Here is a 27,441-nt window from a genome sequence, read left to right on the forward strand (position 1 = left end):
CCTGATTACGGAAGCCACAAATTGTCAAATACCAAACCTGAATAAACATTTATGTCTCTCAAAACCAGGAGGGTTGTAATTATGCTCTGTAACGTTATTTCAGAGGACATATGAAGTGTGGTGCAAGAGTTCAGCAACAAACTTCATTTCTCAGATCATCTGCATGGAAATTTGAACAGCTGCTGCAGTTCCAATTCTCAGTGAACTCATTGGACCCTGAACTCTTCCCAGAAGCTATAAACATTTAGGAAATAGAACAACATCAATCCCTGCAAACACAGTGTTTGTTTGTAGGATTGGTTACAAAAATTATTTTGTATTTTTTTTAAAGTATCTGGAATAAGCTGGATTTTTTTTTCAATTTCAACTGAGATTTTCTACCATCTATGTCATGCAGTTACTGAATGTACAGTGTGAACACCGATAGATATCCGAAGTGACCATAAAACTTTTATATACAGCACAGCACATGTGATGTATGCAAGTTAGCCACAATATTAGAACCGCTAACTGAAGTATAGGAAATCATTTAATTACAGTTTATCAGCGCAATCCCACCAAAGCTGGAGCGACCAAATCCCAACAAACTAAATATAGAGCAGAGTATCTTTTTGTGGAAGAATATGGGAAATTCCTTATGATGACAGGTAAACACACACAAACTATTTAGACAGATCAATCATGCTTTATTCCATCAGAATATTTTTTTTTCTTAATTGTTCCCTAAATAACTGCAATTAGTATTAGTGGAGGTTAGACTTTTTTTGATTGTCTTAAGCAATAGTCTTTGTACACGTGTGTGCTCCCTTTTTCTATAACAGTAATTGTTAAACTGCTAACTGTTACTACTAATGTTAAAGGATTCACTCGGCTTCAACATCACTCTGGGTTCTTGGCTAGCTGTCGGTGCAGATGCTTACAAAGAATTGAAGTTGCGTTAGCAGCATAATGCAATTGTTTCTATCCAGGATGCAGTTTGCACTTCACAATCGGGCTCTCATCTTTTTGTGCAATAAAAATAAAGTAACACTAGCGTCTATGTCCCCGCTGTAGACTGTTACACTATTTCCTCTTCTGGCACAGGGACTGGACAAGCTGATTGCAGAGCAAAGGCAAGCAGACTAACTATTCCAAGAGAACTTAATCAGTTCCCGATTCCCATCCGTAGGCCCCACCCCACAACCCACGGCAAAGTCCCCACTTACACAGGTGCTGTTTCCATGCTTGTGAGCCATTTTGGTAGCAACTAGTGTACCTGTTCACAGTAATGGTTGCTTTTAATGTTGAGATTGCTCAGTGTATATACATTGGTGGCAATCTTCTTCTCTTAAACTATGCATACGGGCCACATAAATTGACTGATTTTTATATAGTGCTTTTCTACTTTAACTGAGCACTCAAAAGGCTTTAAATTACATGTCTCATTCATCCAGTCATACAAACACTAAGTGCTTTCTAACATCGGAGAACAACTAGGGGTTCAGGATCTTCCCCAGGGATGCTTTACAATGCAGACTGGAGCAGCCAGGAATCAAACCACCAGCCTTCCAATTAATAGATGATCTGCTCTGGACTCCTGAGCTACAGCCAGTCCCAGTACAGGGAGACATACATGCGAGTTTGGTCTGAAGGGAAATAGACCATAAAAATAAGAAATAAAAATAAGAAATGCAATTTCAATATTTTGCCTCACTGTTTCTCCATTCAGTCTGTCAACTCTGCTCCCTCTAACCAGGAAAACACAAGGGTTTGTCTCCTTGGTGTAACCATGTTACTTTTGTGTGCTGACATTAATGGTTTGGAAAACCACTCTCATGACACAATTCATTCTTAAAAACTTCAAAAATTGTGCTCTCCTTCTCTGCAGTTTTCACACTTTGAAAAGCAAACCACTGAGCCAGACAGGATGGCTCACTGGCGCCTTTGGCGAGCTGGTTCTGACCCGTGGGCCGTATGTTTGACACCCACCAGACTGATGGAGCAATTATGGCGTGACTGAATGTAATGTAACATAAACTTACACAGCAAAAACTCTATTTGTGCAGTTTTTATACAAACAGCAACAGCCTGCCTCCTGAATGACCACATTTCCAGTCATGTATCTGCCAGTAATTACAAAATAAGTATTAATGTTCTGGTTCATGAATGTAAAATAATATGCTGTTCATGTTGTCATTAATTTACTTATTTGTAACCCTTAATTTATCCAAATGCTGTTTAACCATTCTATAATTATTACCAGTCTATAATATCTGAATTATATTTCTCTAAACAGAGTCATTGAAGATGGAAAATGTTGCTTTAATATTCTTATTTTTGGAGCATTTTTGATGTATTGGTTTCCACAGTGAATTAATTCAAGTGTTGCAACCCTCTTTCTGAAATATTAAAATCAATTTGTGTACTTATTTTATATATTTTTCAGGAGTGGCTTTGTCCCGTATTCACTATAGTGTTACAGTTTGTTCGGAAGTACCATAATCTGGCCACTAGATGGAGCGGCTCACCTATGACTTGGACGCTCGCTGTACCTTACATTATATGCAAATATCTTACTTGATCGTATGATTCAGTGAAGAAAAAAACTTACTAATAAAGCTCTAATAAACTCTTAATTATAACATCTTTCGAAAGAACGTGGCCTTAATATATATAATATAAATAAGAATTATTTTTTGTATGTTAATAGTTCTTCTGCAGTTCAAACGCAATATGTTATTTAATAATGATTCATCTGAATTGTCATTTTAATTCAAGCAGCTACTTCCAAAGCAGCTTGTGAAATTTCGACATTTCTTTAAGTTCGTGCAGACTTTATTGTGTTTTGTTCACCATCTTTATATTTGAAATCGTTTATACATTCTGAAAATGTGGTCTGGCATGTCAAAGAGGACTTTACAGCGCCCTGAATGGTTTTAAAATGATTATTTTGAAGAATTTCACCTCGTTTTATGCAAAGAATTTGTTAAACTATGCCTTTACTGTATACATTTATATTCTATATAAATAGTTTCTGTGGTGATCACTGTCTCCTTTTTTCTGCAGAAAAGATAATATGTCTCATATTATTTGACAATTAAGATCTCTTGGGGCATCCTTACCTGTCGTGTTTGACTGACGTCCTCTTCCACAAGCGGGGATAGCGAGCTGTACTCCACAATAGAGGAGGAAAGGCTGTGGGCGGGCAGGCAGGAGCACCGCTATCCAATGGGACTGGGGATGGGAGGGAGTTTGGCGAACTCCGGCTTTGTTCTAACTTACTGGGACTCCAGCACAATATGACTGAAGCGTCTGCACCGTTATTCTACGGGACGGTGCGTAGGCTCGCTCGCCTGCATACACTTAACACCGCTGACTTGCGCTCCAACTTTGGATAAACTTTTTTTTACGCATCTCCAAGGAGTCGGGAACTTTTATTTTCTTTTGTCTTTCATCGGATTGTCTGATTTCTTCTTGAAAATGCTATTTAAAGAGTTGAAATGAGACTTTCCTGAGCTGCAGGAATCATTCTCTCCGTTTAGAGGATCTTTTTGCAATTAAACGGCGCGGTGCGCAGGATAAAATAACACTTCTGGAGCACTTTGGTACACTGACTAAGCGTGGAAAGAGTTTCTCGTTGAGTTTTGTCTGCACATTTTCTGGAATACAATGATTTAGTGACTCGTCCAAACTCAGTAAAGTTGATGCATCATAGGCATGAACTCTGTCTGAGAAAGGTGGACTGGCTAACTGACCATGGCGCTCACAGGTATGGGCTCAGGCCGGCTTCATTTGATTCTACTGATGTTATGGACTCTGTCGCGGTACTCAGCATCCAGCCAAGTCCGTCAAGAGTTTCAAGTCCTAGAGGAACAGCCCATTGGCACCTATGTGGGCACGATAGGGACCAAGCCCAGCTTCACGTACCGCTTCAGCGAAAATCACAAACTTTTTGCAATTAACGCCACCACGGGAGTCATTTCCACTTCATCTGTGATTGACAGAGAGGTTTTGCAAAGTGATGTCATCAACGTTGTGGTGCTGTCCAGCCATCCCACCTACCCTACTGAGGTCAGGATAGTAGTTTTGGATATTAACGATAACTCCCCGGTGTTTCCAGACGCGTCAATTGTCGTGTCTTTTAAGGAGGACGCCAGCAGCGGCAGGCAAGTGATCCTGGACACTGCTACAGATTCCGACATAGGAAGTAACGGAGTCGATCACACCACGTACAGAATAGTGAAAGGCAACGAGCAGAGGAAATTCCGCTTGGATATTACAGTCAATCCTAGTGGAGAGGGGGCATTCTTGCACCTTGTTTCAACCGGAGGCTTGGACAGGGAAGTTACTCCCTTCTACCAGCTCCTGATTGAAGTCGAGGACAAAGGAGAGCCGAAAAAGTTTGGCTACATGCAAGTAAACGTCACTATTCAAGACATAAATGACAACCCCCCGATTTTTGAGCAGGACCAGTATCAAACCAGTGTTTTTGAGGATGCAGCTGTAGGTTCAAGCATCCTGCAGATTACAGCATCAGATCAGGATGAGGGAGCAAATGCCGAGATCAGGTACTTTTTAGATGATGGGACACCTTTCCAAATTGACCCCAAAGCAGGTACTATTATAATAAAAGAAGGTTTGGATTATGAGAGTAAAAAAGAATATTCTCTGACTATTCATGCTGTAGATAATGGGGTGCCCTCTCTGTCAGGCAGAACAGAAGCCACTATCAAACTTTTAGATGTGAATGATAATGACCCTGTCGTGAAATTCCGTTATTTTCCCACTACTTCTAAATTTGCCTCTGTAGATGAAAACGCACAGATTGGCACAGTTGTGGCTTTGCTTACCGTTTCAGATGCAGACTCCTCTACAGCTAATGGTAACATATCTGTTTCAATCTTAGGAGGCAACGAGCAGAGGCACTTTGAAGTGCACAAATCTCCTGTGCCCAATTTAAGTCTGATCAAAGTGGCCAGTGTGTTAGACAGAGAGAGAATTTCCTCATACAACTTGACTGTGTCTGTGTCAGACAACGGTAAACCGATGGCTAGGTCTTCTTTTGCTAGTCTGGTTATTTTTGTGAATGATATCAATGATCACCCACCCATATTTCAGGAGACGGTGTACAGAGTAGATATCAGTGAAGATATACCAAAAGGCAGCTACATTAAAGGGGTTTCTGCAACAGATGGTGACTCTGGGCAGAATGCCAACCTGCGCTACTCCCTTGTGTCTGGAAATGCTTTGGGCTGGTTCTCCATCAGTGAAAACAGTGGTCTGGTAACCAGTGCTGCTTTGCTGGATAGAGAAATAGCATCTGAAATTGTGCTCAATATTAGTGCCAAAGACCAGGGGCTGCAGCCCAAAATGTCTTACACTAAACTGATAGTCAACATCACAGATGTGAATGACCAAGTGCCTACATTTACACAGAGCACCTATCATGTTTCACTGGTGGAGCACGCTCCGGCCGGCACAGAACTGGTGGTGCTGTCTGCCTCAGATGACGACCTTGGGGCCAATGGAACTATCCGGTTTTCATTTGATGCAGAGACGCCAGCCAGCGTCCAGGAGCTGTTTCGCCTGGATGTCGTGTCAGGGCGATTAAGCACAGGCGTGGAGCTTGACAGGGAGGATCAGGCCTCCTACTTACTCCACATCCAGGCAGCAGATGCAGGCAGCCCCCCTTTGCACTCTGTAGGAAAAGTCAATATCACCCTTTGGGATATCAATGACAATAGGCCAGTTTTCTATCCTGTACAGTATTTTGCAAATGTGAAAGAGAACGAGCCCTCTGGTTCTTATGTAACCACGGTTTCAGCCACAGACCCCGATTTGGGTAGGAACGGCACAGTCAAATATATAATTACAGCTGGAGACTCTTCCAAATTCCGCATTAATAGCAATACAGGCAAAATTACCACACTGGTGCCCCTGGATAGAGAGGAGAAAACTGCTTTCCAGTTGCAGGTGACAGCAGCAGATGGTAGTGGCCTGCGCTCACACACACCGGCCATTGTGACTGTAACTGTAATAGACACACAGGATAATCCACCAGTGTTCAGCCAGAAAGTGTACAGCTTTGTCATGTTTGAAAATGTAGGTGTTGGGACAGTTATAGGGACAGTGTCAGCAACCACAGTTGATTTAAATACAAACATTTCATATCTGATCACCTCAGGAGACCAGAGAGGGCTTTTTGCTGTCAACAGTGCAGGTCAGATCACAGCATCAAGCCAGATAGACAGAGAGGAGCAGGGCTTTTATCAACTCAAAGTTGTAGCCAGAGCTGGGGAGATCACAGGAGAGGCCTTTGTTAACATAACTGTAAAGGACTTAAATGATAATGCTCCTCATTTTATTCACGCTGTGGAGCATGTGAGCGCAGTGGAAAACTGGAGCACAGGTCATGTAATATTCCAGGCCAAAGCTTCAGATCCTGATGAAGGTGCAAATGGCATGGTGGTCTACAGCCTCAAACAAAACCCCAAAGGACTGTTTCATATTCATGAGAAGCATGGCCTCATCACGCTGACCGGGCCGCTGGAGATCACGACAAGTTCCTATGAGATTGAAGTCATTGCATCAGACACGGGAGTCCCTCAGCACACCTCCAGCCTCATCCTCATCGTCAGCGTATACGACGTCAACGACAACTCACCTGTATTTGACCAGCTCTCATACGAGGTCATCATCCTGGAATCTGAGCCTGTCAACAGCCGTTTTTTTAAAGTGGAGGCCACTGACAAAGACTCCGGTCTCAATGGCGAGATTATGTATGACATCGCTGGTGGGAACACAGGTGATGTGTTTGGCATTTTTCCAGACGGGCAGTTGTACATCAAAGCGGAGCTGGACAGAGAAATCCAGGACAGATATAACTTGGTGGTTACAGCCAAAGACAGGGCTGTGGAGCCGCTGAGTGCCACTGTAAATGTAACAGTGATTCTAGATGACGTAAATGATAATCGTCCTCTCTTTAACAGCACCAATTATGTGTTTCATTTTGAGGAAGAACAGAAGAGAGGGTCGCTTGTTGGGCAGGTTTTTGCTGAGGATAAGGACTTTGGCCCAAACAGTGAGGTCAGATACACATTTGAGACTCCACAGCCCAACTTTGAGCTGAATGCCATCACAGGGGAGTTGACGAGCACTTTGCAGTTGGACCGGGAGTCACTCATGAGACAAAGAGGCGCCGCTGTGTTCAGTTTTGTGGTTGTCTCGTCAGACCAGGGTCTCCCCAAACCCCTTAGAGACCAGGCCAAAGTGCAAGTTTACATACAAGACATCAACGACAACCCGCCCAAGTTCACCAAAGACATATTCCAGGCCTCCATCTCTGAATCAGCTCAAAACATGACACAGCTGCTACGGGTCTCTGCCTCAGATGTGGATGAGAACAAAAATGGACTGGTCCGCTATCACATCGCTGAAGGCAACGAGGAAGGCCAGTTCACAATCGATAGTAGCTCTGGACAGGTGACTTTGGTTGGAAAACTTGACTATGAATCCACATCTTCATATTCACTAAAAATCATAGCTGTTGATGCTGGGGCTGTGCCCTTATCCTCCTCTTGTATGCTTAGCATTAGCATCTTGGATGAAAATGATAACTCTCCCATCTTCCCTAAATCCTCACTGTCGGTTGACGTCCTGGAGAACATGAGGCTAGGGGAACTGGTGGCCTCTGTGACCGGCACCGATGCAGATTCGGGTCAGAATGCAGACATAACGTACAGCATCACAGCCACAAACAACCATGGCACTTTCAGCATCAGCCCTAACACTGGCAGCATTTTTTTGGTTAAAAAGCTGGATTTTGAAACGCAGTCATTTTACAAACTCAACATCACTGCAAAGGACAATGGCAGAACTCCCCGCTCCTCATCCATTCCTGTGGTTATTCGTGTCAGGGACTTTAATGACAACCCTCCCATATTTACCGCTGGAGACATTTTCAAATCCATCCCTGAAAATCTTCCTATCTCTGCCTCAGTTATGACCATTACAGCTCAGGACACAGATGCAGACATAAACGGCCAGCTGCAGTACTCGATTATTCAGCAGATTCCACGGGGAAACCACTTCAGCATTGACCCAAGCACTGGGCTTATATACACCAGCAAGGAAATTGACAGAGAGTTCTCAAATCTCTTTGAGTTGACAATCAAAGCCACTGACCAAGCAGTTCCAGTTGAATTTCGTCGCTATGCCCTGAAAAATGTAACAATATGGGTCACGGACATTAATGATAATGTTCCCACTTTTGTGTCCCAGAATGCACTTGTGGCTGAGCCTAACATAGTCATCGGCTCCATCTTGACCACAGTGGTGGCCTTTGACCCGGACGATGGTGCGAATGGGGAGGTGGAGTATGAGCTTGTGGAAGGTGACTCGGACACTTTCATCATGGACAGGTACAGTGGGGATATTCGCCTGGCGTCCCAGCTGGTTCCATCCCGACTCATGTACACCCTCACAGTGTCAGCCACGGACCACGGCACTGACCGCAAGACCTCCAGAACTGAGCTGACCATCATCCTTCAAGGAGTGGATGGACCTGTTTTCTCCCAGCCCAAATACATCACCATCCTCAAAGAGGGCCAGCCACCGGGCACCAACGTCATCTCCCTGGATGCCTCGAGTCCTAGAGGCTCTGCAACCAAAGTGGAGTATTTCATTGTGGCGGTGCGCAGCGGCGGAAAAGCTGTGGGTCGCCTTTTCACCATCGGCCGACACACAGGAGTGATACAGACAGCTGCAGAGCTGGATCGAGAACAGGGGTCTGACCTCTACCTGGTGGATGTGTACGCCATTGAGGCAGACGCCAGCCAGCCGAGAACACAGCGTGCTGAGGTAAGGACACTGCTGACTTTTCTATTCTCTGCAGGTACTGGAAAGCCACCTTATATTTTGCACTATTGGTCTACTTGATCTGTTTGGCAGGAAAAGGGCATGAACTCACCCACTGGCACTTGTTAGAGACATTTGGATTAAATAAATGTAATAAGCAAAGTTGGAGGGTGGGTGACTGTCCAAGTCACACATAAAACAGAGCCACCAATTGCATTTGGGTGTGCATTCATTTTCTTTTTTTTTACACACACACTTTGCATTATATTAAATCATAATTTTGTTGGACACGACTAAGAAAACCTTGTTCTTTGGCGTGATAACTTTATTGTTCTCGTTTCCAAAGCATTCTAGCCATAACAATTCATCTTGAGTGTGGCTCCTCTAATATTTGAGTCTCGGAAAGGAAATGAGCATTGCATGTCTTCTGCGGAAGCTCCTCTAGCGCTTTCCTGAACTGAAATATTCTTATCAGCAGGTTATGAACTGCACAAATCAAAGAAAGACCACTTTTTAATTTCCCTACAGTTGACATAATTCATTCAAGGCTGCTCAATTTCAAGACCCACAATGGTTTCTTTTGTGTGTGAAGCAGAAATGAAAAGGAGAGCCATTCATACGGTGTTCCAGTACAGGTATGCATCATCAGCGCTGGTATTACTTTGAGCCTTAGGGCCTAAGGCTGTTTTGGCACTGGGGTGGTCTTTGGGTGCCTTTATACCACCAGGAACTGCTCCATAGGCAATAAGTGACCATTAAAATTAGTTGACCTCTTAAGACTTTGTAAAAGGATCAGGACAGAGAGAATGAAATTTAAGCTGTCCATTGAGTTTCTTCGCATTATGCGATGCACTGTTTTTAGGTTTTCTCTGAAGGAGATGGAGTTAATTCTCTCAAGTGTCATGTGGAAACCCTAAGGCCAGTTTGGGTGACTAATACCTAGCTGCTAGTCAAATTAAAAGCAAATGTGATTCTATATATGTTTTTGAAATTTTAGCCAGGGCTTAAAATACCATGTTGTTACAGACTCGATGACACACATACCTCATATATTTAAAGAAAAAATGTGTTTCGTGTTAGTGCATTTCTGAGGATGCCTGATGCAAAATGATTTAGGAGTTTAGGATTAGCAGTTCAAGCTTGATGCCTTTTCAACCAAGACGCATATTGAAACTGAAATCCAATACAGCAATCTGTTATTTGGAGACAAACTCACATATTATTGAAATCAAGGATTACTTGGCAAAATCGTGTTAGCAGAGTTAACTTAAAAGTTTGCCCAGGCCAAATGGGAATATCAAATGTTCTCTCACTTTGCCTGCAGCAAAGATGGCAAACTACTTTCCTGCAGACTCTGCTGTCGGGCTAATGAGAGAATATAGTGCTTCACTGCTTCATTCCCAAACGTTAAACTCTAGATTGGTTTCATGCTAAGTTTGAACTTTCTCACCCCTTGGAGAGATGACTTTACCATACCACCTGGCCGAGTAGTCAATCTCTCCCGTTTGAGAAGCGTGAGATCTAATAACGTAGTGGAATTCAAATGACCGTCCACATTTGGATACACGGGCTGGTTTTTGTGCTGCAAGGCAATAAGCAGTCGGTTTTATGACCACATTTTTTTAACAGCACAGATGAACAGGTTCTGTTCAGACTGTTTGGGTCTCCTCTGTCAATGGGACCTCAATGCACAGTGTGGTACAACAATGTAAACCTTCTGACTTAGACTAATGTTTTTCCAGTGCAGTGTTTATACACCAGATACCCGGTAGCAACTTGGGGAGTATTTCCATCCAAGAGGTTATGACCCTTTCACATTCTCCATTTCCCATTTTCCCCATTGATTGGATGCATGAGAGAAAGCTGGCATTTTCTCCTGCACTGTGCACCACGTGTGATGTTTTGGAAACACTTAAACACAGAGAATCTAGTTGGACATGCTTTATCAGTGGCTGCAATCTCAAACAGCTCGGGATGTTTGTCAGTAATTGTTGGTTGGTGCCTTCTGGCAAACATCTGGGTCATATGTAATATCCAGTGAGGTCTTCATTTAACCAAACAGCGATTCTACTTAAAGTTTGTTAATCGTATTTTTGCTGTTGTCATTTTGCATTTGGAAATGTTTTTCCTATGACTTCATTACCCAGAGATCTGAGTTTCTTTCTCCTGTTTCCTACTTTGGGTAAATATGCTGGGGAAAACATGTCTTGGCGGCAGCTTTATCTATTGTTGATGAATTCATTGAGTGTTTAGAAGGATGTTTTTCATTTGAGTCAAAGTTTTGATTCATCACATCCTGGAATGTACGTGTTTACAGGCGAAGAAATATGTTGGTTCCACTTTGGGCCATCGGCAACATGACAGGAGGTGTTTATAAGCTAGATGAAACACCTGCAATTAGGGTTTATATGTTAACCGCCAAAAGTAAAATGGCCATTACATGCAAATGTCACCTGCCATGTGACAGTGGGGCTGCAGCAGACTATTGTTTATTATTGTTCTTTAGAATGGCAAAAGCATCCATCAAAATGACCCAGAAACCGTGTCTTGTATATTAAAATCATATTTCGGCATTACTCAGAGTCATAGCCTTTGATCAGTAAACGCTAAGTGACTGAACAGTTTGCTGGTTCTTAGAGGAGAAATGAAACTGTAGTTGCAAAAGCAACTCTGTCTATCTCCACTGTCTGTATTGTACTTTCTGGGTAAAATATGTCTTTGTACCCTTTAAATGAACTTAAGCATCCTAGACATGTCACACAGCTTCCATTTGTGTTGGCAGTTTTTGCAGACTTTTCATTGCCACCTTTCAAAATCTATTTTTTCTTCTTTTTCAAGTTGCATATTTGGTTGGAGCATTCCTTTGCATAAAGGAGTGAATGCTGTTGTAGAAACCAGAGGTCTTACTGGTCTCTGTTTCTTATCCTCTCTGCACACTCTCCCTTCATCAGCCTCCTCCTCACATTCAGATGCATCAGCCCCTATACAATGTAGTGCTACAACTGTTTTCTTAACTCACTGTGAATCAAAATGAAGTGCTGTTTTTTGGACAGACCCTCAAGTGCCACGTCAGGCCTTGCCCCCTCCTCCTAAAGGCATTGTTCCCCCCTTAAAAGTAAACACAGTCGCAGTGTTGAACAGGCCTTCCTTTGTTTTACTTTCGCGGATAAAGTGTTGCGCTGCCCCGGCCGCGATTCGAGAGGCTTTTATTATTTTTTTGTCTGTGCCAGCGTCTTTCTTTGGCAGATTTAGGCATGTGTATGGATGCCCCTGTCAGCCAGCTTTCCTCCCCTGTCTGCACCACTGAGCGACGCACAGTCAATCTGTTTGGGCTCATGAAACTGAGGAAAGAAAAGAGTGTTTTGGGAGGGTTGTGGACATGTCAGACGGTATTATTGGGAGTTGTGGGAATAAAGGAAGAGGTGGGGTGACGGGAAGCGTTATTAGGAGGGTGTTCGAAGTGCCAGACACAGGGACCCTTGCAAGGACATGGGAAGTGAGAGGCACAGTTGTGGTCCAGGATCATGTTCCAAGCAGGTTCAAGAAAGAGGGATCAGTCTGCTAGCAGGTTTTGGACATCATAGTCGGGGAATGCAGTCAGATACTAGGCTCAAATTAGTGTTGGTCTATTGTTATGGATAGTTTGAACTCCATTACTGTAGATTCATCATCCCCTCCTCGTTAAAGCTGTATATCTTCATGTCTTTACATCTCATTTGTATCTGCGTGCCTGTTTTGTGTCTCTGAGAAACTGCTTGTAGTCTCACTGTCAGATTCATAAATCTCAATGGTAGCAAAATGTCAAAGTCCTTTCGCTTTCTCCATATTTCATGATGCTGAAGCTCCTCTAATGTGAATTCTGAGGGAAATGTGATCAGAGGCATCGTTGGGGTTGTAGAGAAGACAAAAAAAGCCTCCCTGAAATACAAAACCTGTAAAGCCATCCAGGTCAGCAAGGCAGGAGAACAAGGTCACGTACATGATGATGTGATATGCATGCTGGTTCTTCTTTGTGCATTCGTGTCGTTTTGTGAGTGTAATAAAGGCTGAAATATTGATGACTACAGTTTCCACAGAAAAGAGGGAATATTATTACCGATAACTCCAGCTGTGCATTTAAATTTCCTGCATCAAAAAAATAGGAAAAAATGCTTTCATTAGATTTGAGTCATATGCAAGTTTAGTATGAAAATTTCATGTTTCTCAGAAGGCACATTTTACAAGAACTGGATGAAAAATGATGCAGAACAAACTGCATCCTTGTGTATTGTAATTCATGCTTTAATTGCGATATTTTGCTTGTGCACATGTGCTTGAGAGAGGGTGGTAATACACTATTCTAGCCATTACCCGGGTTGTAATTCACCCCGTAATCTGGCTGGACAAGCGATTTAAAATGGTGACCGAAGAGGTGACGCATCTGCTCAGCTCTCCTGGTAGGTGGTCTCTTCGGGTTTTGGGTGAACCTGTGAGTGAACTGGTGTTGGGGAGTGCCGGTTGTCTCAGAGCGTCTATTCGTTTTAACGAGACGCAATCGCTATAAAAGCTGAATAAACATTCACTCATGCGTAGACGCCTGCAAGCAAATGCTGCCAGAAACACACACACACACACACACACACACACACACACACACACACACACACACACACACACACACACACACACAATCTCACACAGACTCATGAGCAGAAATATGAAATGGTAGCAACAGTCAAAATAATTGTTTAATTTTAATTAGTATGATTATGTTACTGTCAAATAAGATCATTGAGAGCTCTTTTCTGCGGATTCAAAGTCAAACTTATGTCGGCCTTTTATTGTATTGAACTGTCTGTTTGCGTTTGCCTTTTATTTTGTGCTTTGCTGAAATTTTGCTTGTTTTACGTTCTTACAGATGCTTGTATTAGTGATGAAGATCAAAAATACTGTGCTATACATTTTTTTCTGAAGAGCTCTTGTACGCTAGAGTAGTTGCTACAGCAGGCCTCCTCAACATATGACTTTTTTCTCATAACACACACTTATGAAACTCGGGCCTGAAAGGTCAAGACCTGGATCATATTGTTCTGCTGTGCCATGTTCTATAAAGTTAAGCCAACCATCGCATTAGTAATGAAACGGCTAAAGTAACCCTTTTTTTGGCACAGAAACTGGTAAATCCCACAACTCACTTTCAGTTTTTCACCTGTTAAAATGAATAAGGAGTCAGATTCTTTAATCATGGTATAATCATAAATGAATCTCCATGTGTTGTGTAGCAGTTAGGCTTGAAACTTTCCTTTATGTTATAGTTGAATAGTTAGAGTTAGAGCTGGATCAGGTAACTCTGAACCATCCATTAGAAAGGCGGCTGTGGGTTCAGGCTCCTGGGGGACGTCCCATGATGCACTGAGCATTTATTCTCCACTTTGTCTTTTCACTCACGTTGTGTATGTATGCCACTACTGCAGCGGTCCCCAACCCCCGGGCCTCGGACCGGTACCGGTCTGTGAGTTGTTTGGTACCGGCCGCGAGAGTTGAGGCTCAGGTGTGAAATATGTGGTTTTCAGGGTTTTTATCGGTTTTCAGCGTTATTTTGTTATCGTTTTTATCGCTAACTCGGTTTTCCTGGGTCTCTTCACGTGTGTTATGAATAACTCTTCTTTTTTTCAGTTTCACTAGTTTTATTTTGTTGTATTTTTCCGCGACACCTTAAAGGCCGGTCCGTAAAAATATTGTCGGGCATAAACCGGTCCGTGGCGCAAAAAAGGTTGGGGACCGCTGCACTACTGCATGTCATTACCTTTTTTTAAAAAATTAATAGTTGTGTTTTGTCCTTGTCTCTCTACGCTTGTATTTTTTTCACTTTGTCCTTCCCCTCACCTTCCAACCATTAAGAGGAGATGGCTGCCACTCCCTGAACAGGGTTGTGATCTCTTCCTGTTAAAAGGGAGTTTTTCGTCCCTACCATGCCAAGTGCTTTCACATAGGGGAATGTTTGATTGTCTCTAATATTTTAAGGTTTTCCTTGGAATATAAAGTGCTTTTCCTAGCTCATAAAAGTTCTTAAATGTTAAATATTGTGCAAAAACAGATAATTAAAATAAAGTTCAATCAAGAAGTCAGGAACAGAGTCATATTATGTATCTGACCTGCAGTTCAACTCAGTCTTTTGGTATTTGGGAATTTGCAATGGTGCTTTGGACACATGTCGAATCCAGTAAAATAAACTGACATCCAAGTAAACGACATCACTGTTAAGATTTCACTGGCATTGTCTGAACTTTCTAACACTCATTGTATTGTCTTCTGCGGGAAACTGAATTGTGCTGGTGTGGTAACCCTGCCCTGTTCTACTCTAAACAGGTTAAAACAAAAATTATTTACATATTCTATTTAAAAGAAAAAATGGCTAACCGCTAAATTATGTTCGTGAAAGGAATGTACGTGTGTATTAAAAGAAAAATCTTTAACTCTGCAGTTGACTGTCCGCAACTTAAAAAAAAAAAAAAAATAAGTTTTTCCCCCTGCTCTGCCTCATGAAAAGTCAATGCAGGACCTTCGGTTAGAATAATAAATGAATGCGGCCAGAGCTGTGCATGCTCTGCAGAGTTTTGCATCATTGCGTTTATTTTCACTTCAGAGATTCATTTCTCTTGTTGTGTGACTTTGATTGTCATGCCTCATTTGGGAGGGGGTCATTCCTCTGTCTTAAGCACACATGCTCGGACCAAATGTGCGACTGAAATAGTATTAATCTCCGCTGGGAATGCCTTTCTCCTTTGGTCTGCAGGATCTGGCGTGATCAAAAGGGAGACCTTTATTGTTTGGTACTGTAGCAGGTGGGATTTCTTCAAGTGCAATCAGAAAGGTCGATGTGAAGCTGTGATCTAAAGTTTCCAACCTTTCCAGTCACTCAACCGCAAAAAAGTTAGATTGGGAGTAGCTGAAGTGGGAATGATCAGGTAGAGCTATGATTTGGTTTGTACATTTTGCCTGAGCAAGTGCTACATAAGGATATAAATCTTTGAGAGTATGACTACATCCCTGTGATTTCTTCATCACTCCTCTCTGCTCTGCTCTGACTGTGAAGGGACCATAAAATATACCCAAGTCTCTCCAGCTGAAAAAAAAATGTTCCACTACTTTCACTTGTAAAACGAATGGAGTTTGAGAGAGAGAGAGAGAGAGAGAGAGAGAGAGAGAGAGAGAGGCAGAGTGGTGGGTTGATTTTGGCACATATTCTCAGTGGTAATAATGGATCCCAGCTACAGAATGATTTGTTCTTCCACGTGACTTACCGAGCTCTCTAGCATCAACAAACACTCCACATGCAGAAATACACACAGCAAATTTCCATTGTTTTCAGAGCTCAGACTTGACTGTGGTGCCTGGTTGACCTGTTCGTCTGCTTTGTGTCCCAGAAAAAACAAAAAAGAGCTACTTGCTGCTCTTTTTGCTCATCTCACTTCCCTCTCCCTCACGTCCATCAGTGGCACCCCTTGAGTGACATTTGGTGCTTTTGGCTCACTCACAGATCCTCACATCTTCAGGGACATCAAACAAAAAGGACACAGAGAAGACTTCTGCTGTGCATGCAGAGTTCTCACGTGCACAGCAGAAATGCATAGCCCTCATCTCCCCTGCTTGCGGTAAGATGAGTGACCCGCAGGCAGGAAGGGGTATCTCCCACAGCCTGGGCAGATAATTTAGGATCTAGAGATGGAGGGAGGTGAAAGGAGGAGGGGTAAGGGGAGTTAAGGTTGGAGCTGGGAGAAAGGGAGGGAGGAGTGGAGTAGGACTTTAGTGTCAGGAGAAGGAGACAAGCAAAAGAGAGACTGGCACCAGAGAGCAAGAGCTTGTGTTATTGTTATCTCCCATCTTATTTTACGAGTTTTCCATCAAGAGAGTCACTGTAGCTCATGCTCTGCGTGCGCCACACTTTTAACTTTATTAAGAGGTTAACCATACCGTGATTTAGAGTCTAAGCAGAAATTATTTTTTTATGTTTTGTAGCTGTGTTGTTGTGATAATATTACTTTTCAAGCTTGCAAAATCTTTGCAAGCTTTGTCTTGCTCAGTCTGCTGTGCAGGTCTTAACTCAAAAAATAAGCCAAGCTGCGGTTGATTTGCAGCTGTTTTCAATTTTAGAATTGAAATATTTCAGCTCTCAAAATGTCCCTGCATGACTTTTCCGGCACTCAATTTCTGTGCAAGTTGTTAGATTTTTAGAATCATGCAATGGAGTGTTAGTCGTAATTCTGTTCGTGCTCTTCATTTGACAGCTTTTTGGACGTTTCTTGGACTTTGAAAATCCGCTGACCAATCTAATGTGATCTAATGGGTTTTCCCCCCATATTATAGCTGATTTTAATGTTTTGTTTCTTTTTGTTTTCTAATCCTTTCTTTTTCTCCTCTTAGAATTGTGTACTGTGAATATTATGGAGTGCTACTGAGGTCATTACAGACTCACGCTGTGCAGCCAGACATTGTTTAAAACCACATCATAAATCAATATATCAGCCTTAATTTGATAGAAATGTGTACAATGTATTTTTTTTTAATAGCTTCAGCTGAGGAACCGAAAGAACAGCCTATGGCTGAGTGTTTAAAGGGTTGGTTCACCTAAAAAACAGAAATGTTATCGTTATTTGATGAACAAGTTAAAATAAGCCTAGAGAGAGATTAAAAAGATATTTATGTTTAAGGTTCTACTTAACTGACAGGTGCCTCTTATCGGGTGTTTCTGGGCAGATTGATTGCTTCTGAACCACCTTACAAACAATCAGAAAACTCAAGCTGCTTAAATTCCCCATATACATCCTCCTCCACTGGGTTGTTTTGCTCAAACGCTGTGGTTGTTTGAGCACGTAGTCGAGTGCAACGTCCCTGGAAAATTGCTCGTGGTCACCAGGACAATAACTGGAGAGTATGAGCTTCACTTTGTAGGATTATTATCTCATTGAAGGAGATTCTTGGATCCGAGTTGTCTCCGTGCTGACGCTGGTGCGCTGTATTTCCAAAGCAATAATCTTAAAGCATCTTTGATGGTGAAATCTCACAGAGTATGCTGGGTGCACGCTTCGCCTTCAAACGTTTCCGTCTTGCACGGCATACTGTGTGGCTCTGCATGGCAGCTAGCAAATGCTGGCCCTCGATAGCAAACAAAACACAGTGTTTACACAAATTTCGAACAACTGATCTGCTGTCAGAAACAGAGCAGCAAGAACTCCTGGCTTGAAATAGCTAACCATTTTGGTGAGCGCGGCCCTGCTCTCCCCTCCTTGGTTGGTCAGTTTAATTGAAACCAGCTGGTGAGGGTTCTGGGTAGCGATGCGCGGGGGTCGACTCAGCGTGACTCAGGCTTTTACCTGAGCTGCCCCCCTTTTGCTTTGTTGTCAGACAAAAGTTATGTTTTAAGTTTGTGATATCTCATGCAGCAGACTAAAGGAAAGTCTGACTGTTTTCAGCTCCTAAACGAGAGGGAAAAAGCTGTGGTTCTGGTTTCGATTACATTCGTTGACATTGTGCTATTTTCGCTTTTTTTTTTTTTGCCCACTCTATGATTTTCCTATGCAAATGGATGAAGTGGCCTAATTTCAGCAGGTTCTTTTGTGTCGAGGTGTAATTTAACAAACTGCTGCTCTCAAAGTTGACTTTATGGTCTTTCCTTTCAAACACTGTTGTTGACTTTGTATACATTTCTTAGTTATATGTGTGTTAAAGTGCAGATACGTGCCTGATTGCTCACATACACGCGTCCGTATGCATGCCTTTAACCTACTGTTCTTGCATACTTTTTACCAAATTTTTCTGAAGTTATCCTGCTCGCTGTCTCTGGCACTGACATGTAGTTCACTGAGATGGGAAAAAAAAACTAAACAGCCCACTGAACAATGAATCATCCGAAACATCGTCTAAACTTGGCTGGCCGGCTGTTGACAGACAGATCATAATGAAGTTTCCCTCCCACGACACTAAGATTTAACGGTATTACATAGAGGGTGATCAGATATTACATTATGTTTCTATCTGCTCCGGGGGTCTTCTGCTATTGAGGGCTTCACTTACAGTGAGGCGTGCAGACTGAGCGCAGATGCCTGTGGGTGTATGAGAGCAAAATAGCAACAACTCAACACTTACAATTCAAGCAAATCGAAATCTGCTCACGTTCTTCTTAAATAGCCAAAAAGATCTATTCTTCTTCTCATTGAGTCTTTTTTTTTTTTTTTTTAAATATTTGAGTCTCTTTGTAATCATTGTAAATGCCATACTGAGGTAATCAAAACAAATATTTATTCTAGGAAAATGTGAAGCAACTGAAGTGAGCTGAAAACAGTGCCAGCTTGCTCTCTGCGTTGTCAGTTTCGTTTCACTAGATGAAGGACTTTAAAAAGAACTGCACCTTTTTTGCACGTTAGCATTTTGGCGCACGTTTTCATGCATCTAACTGATGAATTATCAAATTATCAAGGCTATGAATAAGCTTGGACTTGACTCCTGGAGTGTTTGTTTAATGATCAGTCATACTAGAGTACCAGCGTCTCACCTGGAAATACCATCAACGACCTGCCCAGCACCCTGCTTCACACCCAGTGTCAGCTGACATTGGCTCCGGGGCCCTGGTTGGATAAGCTGTTAAGAAAACAGATTGATGGAATTAATGTAAAAGTATAATTGAATCAAGGAAACTGACATTTCTGAGAGCATCAATATATCCAGTGTGTGCCTGACGGCTTACTTAATGAACTCTGAAATCACATAACTGAGCTGTTCAAAGGTGCAGTGCTTTTTTAGAGATATCTACTATTAAAGACACTTACATTAGTTTGCATTTTATTGAAATATGTCTCTTGTCAGATATTAAAGTTTATTGAAATGCAATATACAAGTGATGTCTGCATTCTTCAGGCGCGCCAGCTAGCTCAGTGCTAATCCGTCCTCCTGCAGATTTACACATGATCCTGCACAGGTTTCGTGCCATTCGATGCAGCTATTTGATAAAGACTCAGTGATCCGATGAAATGCGACACTCTCAGGATCCTTCCCAGTCACTCTTGTGACCTTTGACCCCACTTGGCAGAACTGGAACGGAAGCACAGCAACATCTCTTGGCAGCTAAACAGCCAGCTATGTGTCTGTCACAGTGTCTGTGTGAGTGGATATACTCTTATAGAAAGTGCGATTGTGTTTCATCAGGCCGAAAAAACACTTGTGCGTATGTGTGTGAGAGCATGTTAACATGTGACAGAGTCCTGCAGCGTGGTAGACTGGCAGCCTGAGCGTGAACTCTGCATGCTTTCTTTATGTCTCTGACGTCTGACAAGGCTGAGGCGCTGTTGGTAATGATGTGGTTATTACTTCCCATCATGCCTCACTGCAGGCCGGGCCGTAAAACAGTGCGGTATATTCACTGTGTCCCTCACCGACTGCCTACTGTGGCCAGCACTTTGTGGCTGTTTTATGAAGCGTTTTCCACTTAGGGATACACTCATGGGACCTCGTTCACCAAACTGCTCTTCAATGTGATATCATCATGTTGTGTAAAAGATACAATTATAATTTTATTTGCTTTTGTCATGTCTTTGAGACAGTATTTTAAAATTTGATAGCTGGGAGATATTCTACATTAATAATAAAAAAGATACATTTCACATATGAAAAGTTTGAATATTTTGTTGATGTGTTGTCTAAAGTCAAATGGCAATGCAGTCTTCAAAGGCTATTTGCTAACAAATATATAATATAAATGGTTGCTTATAATAGGGAACAGACACCCGACAAAGAACTGTCAACTGATTTTGCATTTTTCCTCACTTATGTCCCTCAGTTTTATAAATCCATAATCAATAATGAGATAGAGAAGTATCACAGGAAAAGTCTAATTTTCAGGGCTTCCGTTACCTTTTTTCCACCTGCGTAGTGCCCAATCTTGAAACTTTTCCACAGGTTTTGACAAAAAACAAAAGACTGGTGCCAGTGCCAGAAAACTAGCACTCGGCATGCCACCACGGCAATTACTGGGCCCAAAGTTGTAACCACTTACATTAGTGGCTCTGGGAGGGGCTACTGCAAGAATTTAAACAGTAATTCATAGATGTAGACTCCAGATATCCATCTTCTGTGACTTTATTCCCACAAAAACGACTCCAATTTCTCCCATATAACACTACATAACATTAGGTGCTTAAATCGGACAAAATGTGGGCTTGTCTAAGGTAGAGCTGGCACCACCACTGGTGGAAATTAGGCGTATTGTTAAATTGACTTACATGTGGTCATATCAAGGGATACACTATGGAGGACAGCTTCAAGAGCTGAGTGCAACTAGAGCAACTTATTCACTGAAGCTAGGATTATCTTGTTATTCTTATGACAACATATTCATGCCTTAAGAAATGTTCAAAGAAGATTGTAATGACACATTTTTTTATATTTAATGGCTTTATAGTTTTTACAGTGTTTTTTTTGTCTCGCTTGAATTCAGGGTATTCTCTTTTGGGAATTATACTCTCGCCGTGGAATGCAATCAGTAAAAGGGGCTGGGCATCGGATTTCAAATTGTCTTTGAAACTCAAGATTTATTCACAGGCTGCATACATAACCCCCGCTGCTGAGTTGCACGAGCTCTCTACTTAGGCTGTGAGGAAACCGTGGTTGCCCCGGGCCTGGAGAAATGCCAGCTGTGGTCATATGGAACCAGTTTGAATCTCTAACTGTCAAATTCTCTGCGTTTCCCCCAGCATATAACTTCATATAGAGGATGCATGGACATGGTGCTGTTTGGCATTAACAAAACAACGACGTCAGTTTCTCACGAGAGTTAAGATTGTATCCAGCTTACCTTAATGATGTATGGGGTGCATTTGAGAGTGATAACATGATCATTTTAATTTTTTTAAACCTTAAACTCACTGCACATTGCTCGGGATAATCTTCGGAATGAAATAAATTTTAGAGTTCACAGTGGTGAAATCCGTTAAATTTGCACAATCTTGAGTTCAGTATCCTAAATTTATGCTAAAAAAAAAAGGCAAAAGAAGGACCAGCATCCCTTCTGCGCCATTTAAAATCTTCTTCAAAAAAGTATTTGTGTCTCCCTCATTAATCTTCCTCGTCTCGCAAAATTAAATTCATATCATTATGACACAAATTAGCCCCCTACAATGATTACCCTATTGTTGTGTTGTTTACATTGTTATTTTTCCGCTGCTCTGCATACATCAGTTCGCTCCGGTTTTAATTAATTCTTGCACAGAAATGAACATGGGAGCAGTCCCGGGGTGATTCATTTAGGGTGTATATGATTAGGACCGACCTCGAAGATCAGAGGTTCTTTTTATTCTGTGGCATTGATGCTAATTCATTTACCAAAACCCCCACAAGTCTCCTCCTTCTCGCAATCCTTTCCTGTCGTGTTGAGGTTTTATTCTTTCCGATCATAAGAGTCCCAATTCCACTGCGCTGTTTGTGTTGGATGGAAATGAGGTCTGTCCATTTCTTTAGGGATGGGTAGATCAATGGATGGGGGTGGAGGGTAGAGAAGCTAGTGTGCAAGCTGTCTCTCCAGGTCTCCATTGAGATGAGATTACATCGTTGGTTGGTGGCTGCAAAATGCAGCACTCTGCTGGCAGACACCAAGCAGGACTCACAGGAGTCTTTTCAAATCTCACCATTGTTAGCGAGGGATTATTCTTTGGGTTGTTATCCCATTATGCTGTAATGGTAGCAATTTTCTGCTTAGGAATTTGGCTTTTTCTAGGGGGAAATACATGCCAGAATGTTTTTAAATCAAGCATTTATCATGTGCAATTTGTAAAACCTGTTAAATTGTATTTCCACAAAGAGTGACATTTTAGACAACTCTGAGTTCTCTGCTGGATTTATTGGGGAAATATTTGTTTACACTGATATCCTGATATCTTGCATTTCAGCATTTTCTTTTAGTTTAGCTGAAACCTTATATTGTCTTGCAGAAATACTGTAAAACGGGACAACGGTCAGGTTGTTTTTAAAGTTCCTCTCTGCACAATGCTGAAGTCAAATTCTTGAAATATTTTGGGTATTAATTTTTTTCCTGACATTAGGGAATTGTCCTTTCTTTAATATGGGATGGGACATCAACAAGGCTTTTCAAAGTAATGCTCTTAACAGGTCATTAAGCTTTTTTTTAGTTTTTCTGTAAGTTTGCCCAAACACTAAAACCTTGTGTCTTTCACGTCTGATTAGTGACACTTTAATAAAGTCGTTTAAAGTTCAGCGGACTGAATTTTCCACCTTTTCTAGTGTTTCTATGGTCACAGGGAAACGACCTGCATTCAGGCCTGTACGCAATCTTTTAAATGCAAATCCTTTAAAAGTAACTGTGTAATTCTGTCTATGGGGACTCTCCCAACTTGGCTGTGAGAGAAAGTGTTCTTTTTATATAAGGCAACCACGGCTGTTTTTCTTTCTGTCTTCTTGATCTGACAGCAATTGACTAAGCCAGTCCTTAAGGCATGACAAAAGCTTGGCAAAATCTTTACATTTCTTTTCCTCCTCTCTCCCCCCTCTCTCCCTCGCTCTCTCTTTTCTAACTTTTCGTGGATGGGCCAAGGTAGACAAAGCCTGTCTTCTCTTCCACTTGATTGGGTCAGAAGGCTGAGGTTAAATGTTTGGTTCAAAATTGTCTTAGCATTCCCAGCGTCATGTTTTTTCTTTCCTCTTTTTTAATGGCGCTCGGGGAAGCTCGGAATACTATGTCGAATCGGCCACAATCAAATCATTTACGGTGAGCTCACAACGAAGGAATTAATGCATTTTATATGAGGATGCCGAGTCTGAGGTGAAGTCCCCTCAGCAACATGTGAGAAAACGCTCTCTCTCTCTCTCTGTTTTACTTATTGAAATTATAGCTGTCACCCATTTCACAAGGAGGAGAGCTAAGGGGAAGCAGGTCATTGACTTGATTTTCATGGGAAGGCTGATTCGGCCATTCAGGGTCTGATAGGTCCAGTATTGACAGCCCTTTGCGCGAGGGGAGGGGAGCATGCCGCCTTCATTGTACCCACGGTTTGCTGAGGAAAAACAAGAGAACGCCTGGGAGACAAAGACCTCAATGGGAACAGTAGCCCCTGTGTCCCCTTGCTTCTGACTGCTGCTGCTGGGAGGCTTGTGTCTTCCATTCTGGCCTCAAGTGCTACTCCCACCCTCTCTCAAACACCCCGCCACCCACTTCTCCCGCTCTTTTTTCATCCTGTCAAGTGGCTGCAGAGGTGTTGCCGTTTTATCCTCTGACCCTTGACACCCTCCCTCTGAGTCGTATCGTCTCTGGGTGCAGAGGTTGTTTGTCATCTTCATTGGACGAAGAGTACTCTTCAGATCTATTTGTTGCCGACCGTGCTAGGAGCATTACTAGGGTTCTCAAGTGGGGCTTTTGCTGTAACTGGTCACAGGTGTAGGCCCAAAAAAACGAGACCATATCTCACCCTTATTACTTCAAATGTTGTACTGCACTTTCTCAGATCCTCAGTACTGCACCAAGTTTGTGGTGCACCAGAGGAATGATTGTCGATATAGCAAAGAACACAAATACATGCAGAGGTTTTGTGTCACTCCTTCTTGCTTCTTACCTTTCATTAACCTATTTCTTTTCTCAATAATGTATGCAGTCAGTGGGTGTTGGCAGCAGTTGTCCAGCTGCTGTCATTTGTATTCACTTCAAATCCTGCTCTCAAGCCCTTGCTCTTGTATTAACAAGTTTGTGTCAACCAGAGAGCCTTGGCCAGCCATCAGAGTGTAGTACATTGGTCTAGGTTTAAGGTTATCGGGTCAGTCTTATCGAGCCCTCTCTTTGAAGTAATCCCTGGCTCTGCTTCCCTTCTGATAAATACTGTATGTGGGCTTTGTCTGGGCAGGCGTCCAGCATGTGTGAAGGATGGAATATTTGCTGGTAGTGCTTACTTAGAAGTGTTCCAAAGCCCCAGCTAATATATTACCAAGGTTTGCCAGATATAATTTTAAACCTGACTTGGAGCTTAAGAACGCAGTTGTTGGGTGAAAACACATTTGAGCTCCTCTGAGTTGTTTCTACAGATGCAGAACTCAAGCTAATCAAAACAGTTTTTATTTTCCTTCAGTCTGATATGATCCTAGGTTTCGTCATTGTCACTCATGCTTACTTATCTCATGCTTTTTCACAGCTAAATCTGTAATCTCTCACACCAATTAAAAGAACACACTCAACAGAAGGTGTTATGCGATTACAGAAAAAGATGTGGGTCAGAAGCTAGCTTTTACCAGGGTTTCATGAGCAGGGAAATGAAATACGATTGCACTTTAACCCTTCCCGACTTGGCATCCAACCTTTAGAGCACTTTCTGACCTCTAACCTTTGGGCTAACCCAGGAAATTGTCCCGACTCCCTTTGACAGCGAGTAAGTACCATCTTTCCGACGTTTGTTGAAAAGAGTATAATGGGAACACAATGGAGAGTAAAATCATGCTGTGGTGACAGTTGGAGATCACAGCCCATGAATTTTTGGTTTAAGACATCAAAATGATGATAAGCCAACTGGTAACCATTAGGCCTGTATCGTTCAATGAATTTCGAGAACACACACATCTTGGCTCCCTTCAGATTTTTCCTTTCTTTTGGTTACCGCAGTGGATCGGCATGGTAGACTTTGTAGGGGGACTCTATCTTCCACACATCCCACACACCCTCCTGCTCCCTTTCCCCCTCAATCTAATACTGGCTTCTTTTGAAGTGAGGATTTTCTGGAGAAGTGCTTCAAAGCCCCTCCCCGCCACCCCACACCCAAATCTGTCTATTGAAGTATGAGGGCCCCAGCTTTCATATGGGGATATGGTCCTTCGATTTTGGGTCGTGAGCTCTTTATCGTAATTTACTGTATCAGGGAGTGCTTCTCTCCTGGTATGTGGAGATTGAAAGGAATGGTCATGTGCTGAACTGATTAAGAAGTTAGCAGTGACCCGAGGTTAAACCCTTTGAGTGGAGGGGGGCTGGGGGTGAGAATACAAAAGACGAGTTGGAGTGGGCATAGTGGGTGGAAAGAGGTGGTAAAAGATGGAAAAATTATCCCAGTTCCAACTATACCACTCAAGAAGTGAAACTTTGCAGGAACTAAGGTCAAGGATTCTTTTCACTCGCTACTCCCAGTGCCTACACCCTTAAAGAATTTGAGATAATGCCATTAAAACTAACCTTTCTATTGTCACAGTGACTTGTTTTGGTAAGGACACATTTTCCTTATCATGTTCCATTAACTTGACATTACCTCACTCTTGTCTCTCCCCTCTCTGTAGCCTCACTCCTTTTCACGATTCAAGGCACCACCAGACTGTTTTTGTAGCTGGCTTGTCTCTTTGGAGGACCGGAGTAAACTGAATGGTGACAGCTTTGCCTGCCAGGCGAGTTGTGTGGCGCAGTGTCTGTATTGAGTCTAGGCTTGAGTTTTTTTTCTTCTCCCTCTGCCTCTCCCCTTTCTGTGTTTGATGAGAATCAGACAGATTTAGCCGAGGTTTGAGCAAGCACAGAGGCCGGCCGGCTCTCCGCGCACCACTGCTGCCATGCTAATAGTGGCACAGCCTGGGACCGCAGAGATTATCTGTTACCAGGCAGAGATGTCACAAACCCAGGGGGTATTTGTTGCCTTCAAAGAGACGCCTGGTCAATCTTTCCCCTCGTTAGTTATCACACTGATTCAAATGAAAACAAAAAAGGGCAAAAACAGGGGAAAGAAGTTGTGAACTGTGACACATCTCATCAGCCAGCATTTCTAGTCTTTCTTTTTCCATCCCATTATACAGTCTATTGACTATCCTAGAAGTTTTTATTGCAGGATTTCCGCTTTTCACTTTGACAAATAATTGAGGGCTGATGTCCTTCCTGGCAACGGATTTAAATTAAAATGCTCTGACCCGTTTTGATGGTTAACTTAACCCAGCTGAGCAAAGCTCGCTCCAGCAATCAGATGTAACGGCATATTGCGTTTAATTTGGAAAAAGTGTGTTAAGGAATCTTTTCTTTGAGCCTAAGTTGCCTTAAAGGGAGGGCGGATCGGAAACTTTCTATGCCAAATCGGTGGTCAAAGTCACAGTTTCTCTGCTTCAGCAGCGTGGCAGTAGCCTTATCGAACTTTAACAGCTCTCCCACAGAAGTGAAGATGTCTCAATGCTGTCTTTGTAGCAAACTCTGTCAGTCAGTGCTCAGTGAAGACCGTGCAAAATTGAGCTAAGTGGAATTAATGAGCGAATTTTACCCTGGAGACCTGAGCTGCCATTGTCTTTGTTTGTTAAAATGAACGTTTTCACTGCAGTCCTCTCACCCTTGCATTGGACTTGCCAGGATTGCTTGGGTCCAACAGGTAATTCCCAGACATTTCCCCTTGTTTGGCTAAGGGAAAAAAAGGAGCATCCACCCGTACTACCCATCCATGTATGTAAAAGTCATTAGCCATCGGGAGAGGAAAAAAATAGAGAAGAATTGAGGTTGATGTGTGCAAGAGTGTCCTTAATGCTCATTACTTCATTCAGAAAAGATTTGTCACATCTTGGGAAATGTTTTAAAAATGGAGACATTAAGAAAAAAGGAGAGAAGTGGCTTGTCAAGTTAGGGTACAT

The 27,441-nt window shown here is 42.4% G+C and overlaps 1 protein-coding gene across 1 annotated transcript in view; it reads left to right on the plus strand.

The window, feature by feature from the left end:
* Positions 1-3,256: 3,256 nt before the first annotated feature.
* Positions 3,257-27,441, plus strand: part of fat4 (FAT atypical cadherin 4) — a 109,081-nt gene continuing 84,896 nt past the window's right edge. The window contains exon 1 of the mRNA XM_085416881.1: positions 3,257-8,838. Within this exon, the coding sequence (XP_085273007.1) occupies positions 3,736-8,838 (5,103 nt within the window). The 5' untranslated portion in view covers positions 3,257-3,735. The remainder of the gene's footprint in view (positions 8,839-27,441) is intronic.

This window comes from Rhamphochromis longiceps, linkage group LG2 (genome assembly GCF_057381845.1).
Source record: "Rhamphochromis longiceps isolate RC_006_pf linkage group LG2, R_longiceps_female_GT1.1, whole genome shotgun sequence".
Classification (NCBI taxonomy): domain Eukaryota; kingdom Metazoa; phylum Chordata; class Actinopteri; order Cichliformes; family Cichlidae; genus Rhamphochromis; species Rhamphochromis longiceps.